Source organism: Tachyglossus aculeatus, chromosome 7, assembly GCF_015852505.1.
Source record: "Tachyglossus aculeatus isolate mTacAcu1 chromosome 7, mTacAcu1.pri, whole genome shotgun sequence".
NCBI lineage: Eukaryota > Metazoa > Chordata > Mammalia > Monotremata > Tachyglossidae > Tachyglossus > Tachyglossus aculeatus.
The window spans coordinates 31,518,194-31,531,124 of NC_052072.1; the positions used below are offsets into that span (position 1 = coordinate 31,518,194).

At 44.2% G+C, this 12,931-nt stretch overlaps 1 protein-coding gene across 3 annotated transcripts in view; it reads left to right on the forward strand.

Moving 5' to 3' along the window:
* Positions 1-12,931, forward strand: part of HIPK1 (homeodomain interacting protein kinase 1) — a 57,794-nt gene that overhangs the window by 18,712 nt on the left and 26,151 nt on the right. For all 3 annotated transcript variants that reach the window (XM_038749548.1, XM_038749549.1, XM_038749550.1), the window contains exon 3: positions 7,299-7,422. In XM_038749548.1, the coding sequence (XP_038605476.1) occupies positions 7,299-7,422 (124 nt within the window). The remainder of the gene's footprint in view (positions 1-7,298; positions 7,423-12,931) is intronic.

Consider the following 12,931-nt stretch of genomic DNA (forward strand, 5'->3'; position numbering starts at 1 on the left):
ATTGTTATAATAATAATAATAATAATAATGATGGTATTTAAGCATTTACTATGTGCCAAGCACTGTTCTAAGCACTGGGGTAGATACAGGGGAATCAAGTTGTCCCACGTGGGGCTCATAGTCTTAGTCCCCATTTTACAGATGAGGTAACTGAGGCACAGAGAAGTTAAGTGACTTACCCAAAGTCACACAGCTGACAAGTGGCAGAGCTGGGATTCGAACCCATAATCTCTGACTCCCAAGCCCGTGTTTTTTCCACTAAGCCACGCTTTTTCTCTGTTATCTAGGTCATAATCTCATGTTTGTGAAATTTAGGATGCATTCTTCCCCCCACCTTTCCAAATGAATTGCCACTTCAGAAATTTAAGCCTTGACCACTGACCAGGAATTGGGAGGTTGTTGTGTGTTTTTTGTTTGTTGTTTTTGTTGTTGTTTTGGCCAAGGGGGACACACATGTGCAGTTGCTCCGAATCCTCTGGTAATTCCCTTTCAGTAAACTACTTAGCAATTCCCAGCTTTTGTGCCCTTAACTCTAGCAGTGCAGACTTAAGAGGGCCCATGTTCAGAGGTAAAAATGGGAGGGCATGCTGTGCATTGAGTTGGAGTTTAAAACCTAACAGGTGGAGGAATTGCTGGGCTAGATTAACCATTGGCCTATGACAGATGGAACTAAAGATCTAGCTTCCCTGTATTTTCCTTAGGTTTGTCCTCAGATAGTCCTGCTAAGCTACTTTCATGTTGTTCTGACTCCTTGATACAGTACTTCCAGCCTTTCCTCTCTCTCCTTTTAGATAGCATCTTGGAAATTATTCTAATTCCCCAAATACGGATAGGCACCAGATCAGATAAGTGGAGTAGACTTAGTCTCAGCCTCAATCTATGTGTTGTTGCTAGTATTACTGCTGGTCAGGACCCATGGGGGTGGGATTTTTCCTCCCCTTCTCTTCCACTGTCCCTTCCCAAATCAGAGTATCACCTGGACTCCTGATTGAACTCCCCCACCCCTTTTTTTCTTTTTTTAAAAAAAGCCACGACAAAAAACAACAACCAAAAAGCCTTTTTAAACAATATCACCTTGTAACAAAGAATTATCAGCGCCCATGTCTTTTTACTAGCCCACCTTTTACTCAAAGACCAAGTTGTAATATTCAGCCAGATATAAATAAAAGCAATATTCTTGGTTCCTGGCCCACAATAAGTGAATAATAATAGTAATCATAATAGTAGTGATATTTGCGTGCTTATTATGTGCCAGGCACTGTACTAAAGAGCTAGGATGGGTACAAGTTAATCGGGTTGGACACAGTGTCTGCCCCACATGGGGCTCACAGTCTTAATCCCCATTTTACAGATGAGGTAACTGAGGTCCAGAGAAGTCAAGTGACTTGTCCAGGGTCATACTGCAGACAAGTGGCGGAGCTGGGTTTAGAACCCAGGCCCTTCTGATTCCCAGGCCTGTGTTCTATCTACTAGGCCATGCTACTTCTCAAGCAGTTGGAATTTGAATGCAGAGAAGTAGCAGTTGTGAGGCTTTTGGAGTCATTTTGTCCTTAGCCTGAGTCCTTTGGGATAAAGTTTTGCCTGTGCGATCTTGAGGTCACTGATTTTTTAAGTGGATGGTTATCTATTCTGATCAGATCAACTTTCCTGTATCTCTAGCCATGTTCCTTTCTTTATCTGATGTCTTATCGAAGGTAAAGCACATGCCCACATATTTTTTTTAATTCCCTGACAATAAAGTCAGCTGACTGGATGAACTATCTTGGACCTGGTGAGTAAGCTTGGTGTCCTTGAGGAGGGAAAGGAGAAGTTAGAGAAGTTTCATGAAATTGCCAAGAGGTCGATTTTTCCTGGGAGGCGATTGTTGTCAGTGATTCCTAACCTTTGCCTCCTAGATCTCAGAGAAACAAAGCATTACTGCTTCAGGGAATTTTTCAATTTGAAGGTTGGGAAATCAGTTGGGAGGAACTTTCGCTACTGTAATTAGAGCTCTGTTGGAGTGTTTGTTCTTTCGAGGGTGGGAGTGGTTGGGAGACAAGCTGGATACCTTCAAAACAGAGAAAAATTAAGACTCAGTGTGTCCAGAGGATTTCCTCTAGGAAGTGACTATCAGAAGACAATTTCTCCTCCTAACTAACTTCAGAGGACTTGCCAGGTACTCAGTGAGAGTGTATGGAGGGGGAGGATACACCAAGAAAAATATTTCTTGAGTAGTTTTAATCTGATCGCAGCCTTGGTGATTTAATCCTTCCCCAGCCCCTCATGCCATTTCCCTCTTGTTGGTGGGCCCATGGCAGAGGTATTTTATAGTAGAGAAACTGGTGGAATCCTTACTGCCCCTGGGAGGCCTCTGCTGTGTTTGCTAATAAGGAAGGTGTAATGGGTGGTTGTGCTGAGTGAGGTAGCTTCTTGGCTGTTGATACCCCAGGAATGAAGAGAAACAAACTCAGAAGAATGAAATCTTCTCCAACCAATGGCACTAGCTAGCTGAGTTTTCAAAGGAGGGGATAATTAAGGAACCTTCCCTGTTCCCTTCAATTTTAACTTGTAGAGCACATAAAACTCAGATCATATTTGGTTTTTTTCCAGATTTGAGTCACTAGGTGGCTTGGTCCCTCCCAGTGACCTACCTTTTGGGGATTTAAAAAATCTTCCTGGTAATGTGAGGATGTCAAGACAAACCAGCCCCTCCCAGCTAATGACTGGGAATGTTCTGAGCTTGGCTTTGGCCTCTGACCAGGTTTACTTTCCCTGCCAGCTGGGTTGGGTTCTGCCAGTTGCTTGAAACGAACAATTTTGTTGGGGGAGCAGGAATTCAGTTCATCTTTCGGCACCAAAAAAAAAAAAAAATCTCTGAGGTTGGCTCTAGACCCTTCGGATGTTTAGATTCTTGGAATTTTTATAATCCCCGGGCTGTTGCAGAAACACGAAGCCCAGCCATTGGCAACTAATTAAAATCTGAAATGCCATCAGTTCTGGGCAGCAAAACCACCTCCAACAGGAATGTCACCTGGACCTGGGCCCTCCGCCAGCAATGCAAGTGTTTATGCATTTGAAGGTCATTCCTTTAATAAAGAAATTTATCATCCAAGTGAAATAGTATAGACTAAAGAGGATAGGGTCTGCCCCACACCTAAGGCCCCTAAACAACTAATAACTGGGGCCTGGCTGCAGTCTGGGTGTGGGCTGTTTACACTGAACCAATAACTCATCTGTAGAAGTTCCTTATTTGGTGCATTCTAAGGAGCATTTTTTTAATCAGTGAGAGTGAAAAATGTCCAGAGAACATTAAATGCCCAGAGAGAAGCAGCGTGACTTAGTGGAAAGAGCACAGTTCTGGGAGTCAGAGGACCTGGGTTCTAATCACGGCCCTGCCACCTGTCTGCTGTGTGACCTCGGATAAGTCACTTATCTTCTCTGTGCCGTCAAACGGAGATTAAGACTGTGAGCTCCAGGTGGGACATGGACTGTGTCCAACCTGATTAGCCTGGATCTACTCCAGCGCCTAGTACAGTGCCTGGCATGTAGTCGGCCCTTAACAAATACCGCTAAAAGTATCAGTTTGAACTGTGGGAGTTGTAAATTGATTTCAAGTGACACATGTCATTTCCTTTAGTATAGATCTGACCTTCCTGGGCTCAGGGAATAGGTTTTATCTTTGGGACTTTGAGAGGCTGTTAGAGTGGTTCACTAACGTGAGTCCAATTTGCAAATGGTCATTTGGCTCAGTCTTTTCAGAGCCACCTGTTTTGTTCGGATCACAGAAGGGGAGGGGTGGAGGTGGCACTGCTTTACTGTCCTTCATGGCTTTTCCCACCAGGTTACAGCCTACTTCCCTTCTGCCTGGTCACTTCCTCTTACACAGTTGAACTGTTTTCGGTTGCATCCAGGGGGTGTCTGTAGTCACCACAAGCAAAGAAATAGGTCGGTGAGAAAGAGGCTTCTATATTGAGGCAGCTGCCATTTTGTTAACACAGAAGCATTAGTTATCTACTGAGACAACATGGAGCGAATCCATCCGAAGAGATGTTCCCTCTGGATGTTTGCAATTGCTGGCCTTGTGACAGAGGAAATCCTTTTAGTTGTGACTTGTCTGGGGTGTCCTTTTACCCTGAATTTGGTTACTATAAAAAAATATTCCTGACTTTTCATCACATCTGCTTGATCATCTCTCATTTCATTTGTATTTACTAGGATGTTTGCTAGAAAAATAGTTATTAGTTTAAATGATTCTAAGAGCCTTAGGTAGGAGAAATCTGTTGATCGTATGCCTTTTCAAAACTAATTCTCCAGCCCTGACCTCTCTCCGTCTCTACACTCTCATAACTCCTGCCGTCAAGATACCTCTGTTTTGGATGTCCTGCCAACACTTCAAACCTGACATATCCAAAACAGAACTTCTTTCCATCCAAACTCTGTCCTCCCGCTGTTTTTTTCCTTCACTTCAGACAACACCACTATCTTCCCTGACCCTCAAGCCCGTAACCGTGGCATTATCCTTGGCTCTCTCTCATTCAACCCACGCATTCAAAACTGCCGCCAAATCCTGTCTGTTCTACCTTCCCAACATAGTTAAAATTCACTCTTTCCTTTCTGTCCAAACTGTTGCTACTCTGATCCTAGCACTTATCCTGTCCCACCTTGACTACTGCGTCTCCTCCAGATTATAAGATCATTATGGGCAGGGAGTGTGTCCATTTATTCTGTTGTATTCTCCCAAGCGTTTAGTACAGTATTCTCCAAATAAGCTAAGCATGTAATAAATATCTATATTCAGCCTCCTTACAGACCTCACTGCCTCCTGTCTGTCCCTATTCCAGTCCTTACTTCACTCTTCTTTCTGGGGCATTTTTCTAAAAAAAAAAAAAGGCTCAGTTCACAACTTCCCACGCCTCAGATACCTCCAGTGGTTGCCTATCCACCTTTGCACCAAACAGAAACTCCTAGCCATGAGATTTAAAGCACTCATTCAGCTCTCCTCCCTCATCATTTACCCCACTGATTTTCTGCTACACTCCAGCCCACACACTTTGCGTCTATAACGCCAGCCAACTCACTGAACCTTGATTTTTGTCTATCTTGTCGCTGATCTCTTGCTTGGGACTCTTCCCTCTTCCCCCCCTCCCCCAATACACGACAGACTAATAGTGATAATAATAATAACAATAATGGTAGTAAGTGCTTGCTGTGTGCCAGGCAGTATACTAAGCACTGGGGTGGATACAAGCAAATCAGGTCCATTGGACACAATCCCTGTCCTACATGGGGCGCACAGTCTCAATCCCCACTTTACAGATGAGGTAACGGAAGCACAGAGAAATGAAGTGACTTGCCCGAGGTCATATAGCAGACAAGTGGTGGACCCAGGATTAGAACCCATGACCGTCTGATTACCAGGCACTTGCTCCATCCTTTATGCCATGCTGCTTTCCATCTTCAAAGACTTACTAAAATCACATCTCCTCCAAGAGGCCTACCCCAACTAATTTTCATTTCCTCTACTCCCTCTCCCTTCTGTGTCATCCTTGCGCTTGGATATATACCCTTTAAGCATCTTTTGTTCACCCCCAGCCCCACGGTATGTACGTACAGATCTGTAATTTAATTTAATGCCTGTCTCTCCCTCTAGACTGTAAACTCCTATGGGTAGGGAATGTATCTACCAGTTTTGTTGCGTTTTACTCTCCCAATTGCATAGTGCAGTGTTGTACACACAGTAAGTGCTCAATAGAAACTATTGATTGATTTTTTTTTTTCAATACAGGCCGCAATGCAGAAATCTGTACCACATTTTTCACAGGTCTTCACTGCACCATACTATTGCCCTTCACTGGTGCCCTGTTTACTCTGTGCTACTTCCCCGTTCAAATCTCTAAAGTTGTTATATTCCCCATTTCCAGAAAGACTACGTATTTTACTCCTGGATCTTAGGATCCTCGTTTTTTTTATCATTTGAAGGGAAGAGAGTCCCTGTTCCAAAGGGATTGAAAGGGAAGATATATTGAGGCTTAGTTTCACTGCAAACTGAAAGGGCACTGATATAAAATATTGAGCCAGTTAATTGGAAAATGAAATTGAAGGTCTTTGCCTTTCTCTGGTGCTATGTAGTGTACTTTAGAATGCAGCACCCCAAGAAAAGCCACACATCAAGGAAAGCTAAACAGACATGCCAATCACACTTGACTTAACTGGGAGTGGGAAATGAAAGTTTCAGATTACCATGGGCTTTTATGCATGCTCTGTAGTCCAAAATTGACCATGGTCAGTCACTGAGCATTTACTGTGTGCTGAGCACTATACTAGGTGCCTGGGAGAGTGCAATACAATTTAGTTGGTAGACAATCCGTGCCCACAAGAAACTAACAGTCTAGGGTGGGAGACCGACATTCAGGTAAATTAGATTGAGGGAAAATGGATATGTACCGATGTTCTGAGAGGTAGGGTGAATATCAAGTGCTTAAGGGGTTCAAATTCAAGTGCAAAGGCCAACAGAGGAAATAATGGCTTAAGTAAAGGCCTTTTGGAGAAGGCGTGATTTTGGTAGGGCTTTTAGTAGTGATTTTAAGTTCATGAGCCAAAACAGAATCTGGTCAGTACTGGGCTAAGATTGACACCCTATTATATTTCCCTGCTCTTGCCCCTCCTCTCTTCTTCCCCACCATCCCTTCCCTCCTCCCTTTCCCCCACCCTGGGTTTCTCTCAGTGTTCTCCCCATCCCTCTACTTTGAGAGTTCCCGCTGGGACATTTTACAGAAATATTCATTCTTCTTTTATCACTAAGAAAACAGCAATATCTCTGGTTCTTTTCCAGTGTAGCTTCATTTTGGGTAGGGGGAAAAATGAGAAACAGTGTGGCCTAATGGATAGAGCACAAGCCCGGGAGTCAGAGGACTTGTGTTCTAATCGCTGCTCTGCGCTTGTCTGCTCTGAGGCAAGTCTCTTCTCTGTGCTGTTCCCTCACCTTTAAATTGGGAATTAAATTCCCCTCCCTCCAACGTAGACTGTGATCCCCATGTGGGACATGTTTACTGTTTACCTGGTATCTACCTGAGCCTTTAGTTTAGTGCCTGGTACATACAGTGCTTAACAAGTACTATTAAAAAATGGGTAATTAAGATATTGTTTGCAGGAGAGATAACCATAAACGGAGCTTCCAGAGCAAACAGGGCCATTTCCAATTTCTTGGAAGAAATGCGTCAGGTCTGAATGAAAACAGGACGAAATGTATTGTAGTTTAATAGATAAATCCCTCTGAAGTATCTTTGTGCTCTATTTCATGTTGACATTTTGTTTGGCAGGGCTCCTGAAATAATTCTTGGATTGCCATTTTGTGAAGCCATTGATATGTGGTCGCTGGGCTGCGTAATCGCTGAGCTGTTCCTCGGGTGGCCTCTTTACCCGGGTGCTTCAGAATACGATCAGGTAAAAGTGTGGATTTGGAGGGCAGTGGGGAAATGTTTTACTAATGGAAAAAGAATAAGCTCATTTTTTTTTTAAAGAGTTCAAACCTTTACTCTATTCCATTAAATTTAAAACCAGCATCAAATAGAAATTGACAGTTTCCCCCAAATAGGGTCTGTCTGAGCTGTAGTATGAAATAACTTAATGCTTGCTGAAGTAAGTACCCTGCCAGTAAAGAATGATGAAGGCCGTTCTGTTGTATTCTGCTTCCAACTGGAATTTTTACCAAGCTCTGGAAAGATAAGATACCAAATGACTTTAGAGATGTGGTCTCAACTAACTTGTGTTTTGGAAGTTTGGATAGGGCATAAAGAAGCCAGGGTGGGAAATTGAAACTACAAGAGTGTGGAATTTCAAAGAGCTCTGTTTAGATTTACTGAGCCATATCTTGCTCAGTTATTATTACCTGCTAAGAGATGGTGAAAGTGATAAAAGAAATCTATCAATGATTGGTACTTAATGAGCAGTTACTGTGTGCAAAGACTGTGCTAAGCTCTTGAGAGAGAGCAGTTCAAAGAGTTGGTTGGCATGTTCCCTGCCCACAAGGAGCTTACAGCCTAGAGTAGGGGACAAAAATTAAATTACGGATACGTACCTAAGTGCTGTGAAGCTGAGGATGGGGTGAATATCAAGTGCTTTCAGGGTACAAGTACAGGTACCATGGTGATCCAGGAGGGAGTAGGGGAAATGAGGGCTTAGTTGGGGAGGGTCTTTTGGAGATGTTATTTTTAAAAGGCTTTGAAGTCGGAGGGAGAATGGTGCCCTATCATATGTGAAGGGGGAGGGAGTGTCAGGCCAGAGGGAGGTTGTGGGCAATGGATCGGTGGCAAAATAAACGAGATTGAGGTACAGTGAGTAGGTTGGTGTTAGAGGCGTGAAGTGAGTGGGCTGAATTTTTTTTTGGTCTGTGTGTGTGTGTTTAAAATATGGCACTTCTGAACACTTACTCTTCAAGGCATTGGACTAAACATTGGGGTAGATACAAGATAATCAGGTTGGACAGTTCCTTTTTTATGGAACTCACAGTCTATTGGAGGGAGCAGGATTTAGTAGTAAATCGGCCAAGTGAGATAGAAGGCGCAAAGTGATTGAGTGCTTTAAAGTCATTGGTAAGGAGTTTCTATTTGGTGCGGAAGTGGAGGGCAACCACTGGAGGTGGAGGACGCCACAGACTGAACTCTTTTGGGAACAGTGATCTGCAGCACAGCCGAGAATGGACTGGAGCAAGGAGGTCAACAAGGAAGCTGATACAGTAATTAAGGCAGGATAGGATAAATGCTTGAATTAATGTGGTAGCAGTTTGGATGGAGGGTAAAGGGTGGATTTTAGCAGTGTTGTGAAAATTGAACCGACAAAATTTAGTGATAGATTAAATATGTGGGTTGAATGAGAGAGAATAGTCAAGGATAATGCCTAGGTTAAAGGTTTGTGAGAAAGGAAGGATGGTGGGCTGTCTACGATGGTGGAAAAGTCAGGGGAAGGTCAGGGTTCTGTTTTGAGTTCTGTTTTTGACATGTTAAGTTTGAGGTGATGGCAGGACGTCAAAGTAGAGATGTCTTCAAGGCAGGAGGAGATGAGAAACTGCAGGAGGGAGAGAGATGAGGGCTGGAGATATAGATTTGGGTATCACCACCGCATAGAGTTGGGAATTGAAGCCATGTGAGCAAATGAGTTCTCCAAGGGAGTGGGTGAAGATGGAGAATAGAAGGTGACCCAGAAATGAACCCTGAAGGGACACCCACAGTTAGAGGGTGGGAAGCAGAGGAGGCGCCTGGGAAAGAGACTGAGAATGAGCAGCCAGAGAGATAGGAGAACAGGAAGAGGACAGTGTCAGTGAAGCCGAGGTTGGATAATCTTTCTAAGAAAAGGGATTGGTTAACAGTGTAGAAGGCAGCTGAGAGGTCAAGGAGAATTAGGATGGAGCAGAGGCTGTTGGGATTGGCAAGAAGGCGATCCTTTTTGACTTTGAGAGAGCGGTTTCTGAGGAGTGAAGGGGACAGAAGCCAGATTGGAAAGGGTCAAATATAGAAGTGGAGGAGAGGAATTTGAGAGAGTGGGTGTAGACAGTTTGCTCAAGGAGTTTTGAGAGGAACGGTAGGTGGGAGTTGGGAAATGGTTCCAGGTATCCATGGCCTCGGAAATGCAATAATGGAAGAAAAGTTGTCCAGAGAAATTGGTACAGAGCAGCTGTTCCAAGGGCACTTCCATAGTGTTTTAGTAATTCTAAGCCATATAAAGTTTTAAAACAAAACAAAAATGACACCTTATCTGATGTCCAGCTAAGAATGCTCCAGCGCTTAGAACAGTGCTTCGCACATAGGAAGTGCTTAACAAATTCCATTATTATTATTATTATGATTATTATTAATAGCCATCATAATAAAGGGCATATGGCCAGCTTCTAGAAATTGGCCCAATTTTCTGTCAGGACCTTCAGAGTGAGGAAGACAAATAGTCTGCTGTTAATAATCATTCACACTGTGCTTCTCACAGTTTGTATTATTCCTTCTATCAAGTCTAATAATATTGTCCCCACTTCACAGTTTGGGAAACTGAGTCATACAAACCCTCAGGCTGGTCTCCATCACTTCTGTTGTAATACTCATCCTCAGCACTTTTGCATCTGTTATTCAATTTTATTTTCAGTTAAGATGGGGAAGTATTTACAGGTAAAATAATCAGGTTCCCCAGTTAGAGGGTAAGCTCCTTAGAGGGAAGGGAACATGTCACATATCTGTGTTTTGCACTTCCCAAGTACTTCAGTGTATCGTACCCAGTGATGCTCAGAAAATGGTATTAGTACTCCATATATCGTCTTAAGAAGTTTGAGTGATTCAGGAAAGAAACAAGTGAGATTGCTGGGAAATTCTCATGGAAATGGTGGCATGTCTCATTCCTTTTGTACCCTTAGTTGTCCCAGACCTGAGCCTTCTCCTTTTCTCTTCCTCCTTCCCCTCTCCCTGCTTTTGGTTTCTTCCGGTCTTCATCTCTTCCACTGCCGAAGCTCCCAGTGTGGCTACTGCCGACTCTGAATATTTTATAATGAAGGGTGGAGGCCAAACTAGTTTGGAATGGTGGAGAGCCAGAATTATCAGACTCTGAACCCCTTAACAGGGTTATTTCTAATTCCCCCACCCTCCAGGTACTCTCTCCCAGCACTTAGTGCTGAGCTCTGCACACAGTAAGCACTTAAATACTACTACTACTACTACATAATAATAATAATAATAATCGTAATGATTATGGTATTTGTTAAGCACTTACTATGTGCCAAGCACCGTTCTAAGCACCGGCATAGACACAAGGTAATAAGGTTGGACACAATCCTTGTCCCACATGAGGCTCACACTCTTAATCCTCATTTTACAGATGAGGTAACTGAGGCACAGAGAAGTGAAGTGCCCAAGGTCACCCAACAGATAAATGGCAGAGCTGGGCTTAGAACCCATGACCTCTGGCTCCCAAGCCCGTGCTCTTAACACTGGGCTATGCTGCTTCCCACAAGCAGCCTACTACTACTATCACCACCAGCTGGTAGGTTGAGAGCCGTAAGGTTTTTCTTTATTGCAAGAGCTAACTTTGATGTAAAAGGAGCTCCAAATGGCTCAAGCAGTTAAATAAAGAGATTAAGAACCAGCCAAAAAGGAGGGATTGGCTCTGGGCCATAGAGTAGGCCAGTAACAGGGCCAGGATGAGACTCCCTTCATCAGTCAGTGGTCTTATTGGTTTGTCAGCCCCTTAAACATACTGCCTCTTCTTACCCTATCTGGAGTGCATCACGACATAGATGAATACAGTCATGTTGTAAATTTCCAGAGGAAATGTGGTATTACCCCCGAGTTAGCCAGTTCATTTAGAAAAGACCAAAGGTGCAGCTGGGTGGTTTCCTTGTAGAGAAGTGTTTTAGTAGTTCTGAGAATCTTATCTCTGTGTGGGTGGTGGTGGGGAACAGTGAGGGGTGGAGGATGGTAGTTTTTTTCCAGTGCTTAGGAAATAGGGTGCTTCAGTTGTTGAAAGGCTGAAAAATCCATGTGCTCCGATGCCTGTGAGATTTCATGTGAGGACCTTCATTCCTCTGAAATTCTCCTCAAAAGTGTGGCAGGCCAGGGTTCAGTCTTTTCGGAGTGGGCCCGAGCTTTATGAATTTTGGTGGTGTTTAAATAATGAGGAGATTAACATGTGAGTGTAAGAAAGGAAGAGGTGTATGGTCTGGGCTCCCCCAAAATTTCTGCGGACGTATGTCTTTGCAATCACCTTGGAAAGCAGCTGCATCAAGGACCCTCCACCTCCAGGTGCTCTGGCTGTTGGGTGAAAACAACATGTCTTGGTCTGTGGCTCCTGCAGTTGTCATGGCTGGTGGTTGCACCTGATTACACCAACCAGCTGTCTTGAAAACCTCTTCAGTGCTGGCACAATTTTCTGCCACTTACCTTGCTTCTGCCAGGCAGGGCGGAAAGGGGATTGCTGACTGAACTCTCCTGTCTGCGCCCAGCACATTGGCTCATTTCCATCTAGGTGCCGCCTTCCAGCGGGTGAAGTAGAAACCCAGACAGCGACACCTGTTCCTTTGTATGTTGATAATCAAATAGTGGTAACAATAATGAGTCCAATTCTGCTAGTGAGAGGAAGGGCTGTTTTTTTAATGTGCATATGAATCGTTAGTGTGGGGAGGAGGAGAAGGGAGAATGTCTCTCTCCTGCTGGCTCCTGCATGTATCCAGTAGCAAAATGGGGTGCGGTTTTGAGGGGGTGTTTAGGGCTGGGGTGGAGGGTGCACACTGTCAGGGATTTGCTGTCAGGGCCACTGCCTGCTTAAAATAAAGAGGGAAGTTGCTCTCTGTCTTCCAGCACGTGTGTTTTTGTGGGGCAGTGGGAGAAGAGCGAACCACACACATACAATAGCTTATTTCTCATAGTCAGGGAATGTGTCCATTCATTCATTCAGTTGGATTTATTGAGCGCTTACTGTGTGCAGAGCACTGTACTAAGCGCTCGGGAAGTACAAGTCGGCTACATATAGAGGCGGCCCCTACCCAACAGTGGGCTCACAGTCTAGAAGGGGGAGACAGACAACAAAACAAAACATGGAGACAGGTGTCAAAATCATCAGAACAAATAGAATTAAAGCTAAATGCACATCATTAACAAAATGAATAAGAATAGTAAATATGTACAAGTAAAATAGAGTAATCTGTACAAATATACATCCAAGTGCTGTGGGGAAGGGAAGGAGGTAGGGCGGGGGGGGATGGGGAGGAGGAGAGGGAAAAGGGGGACTCAGTCTGGGAAGGCCTCCTGGAGGAGGTGAGCTCTCAGTAGGGCTTTGAAGGGAGGAAGAGAGCTAGCTTGGCGGATGTGTGGAGGGAGGGCATTCTAGGCCAGGGGAAGGATGTGGGCTGGGGGTCGACGGTGGGACAGGTGAGAACGAGGTACAGTGAGGAGGTTAGTGGCAGAGGAGCGGAGGGTTTGGG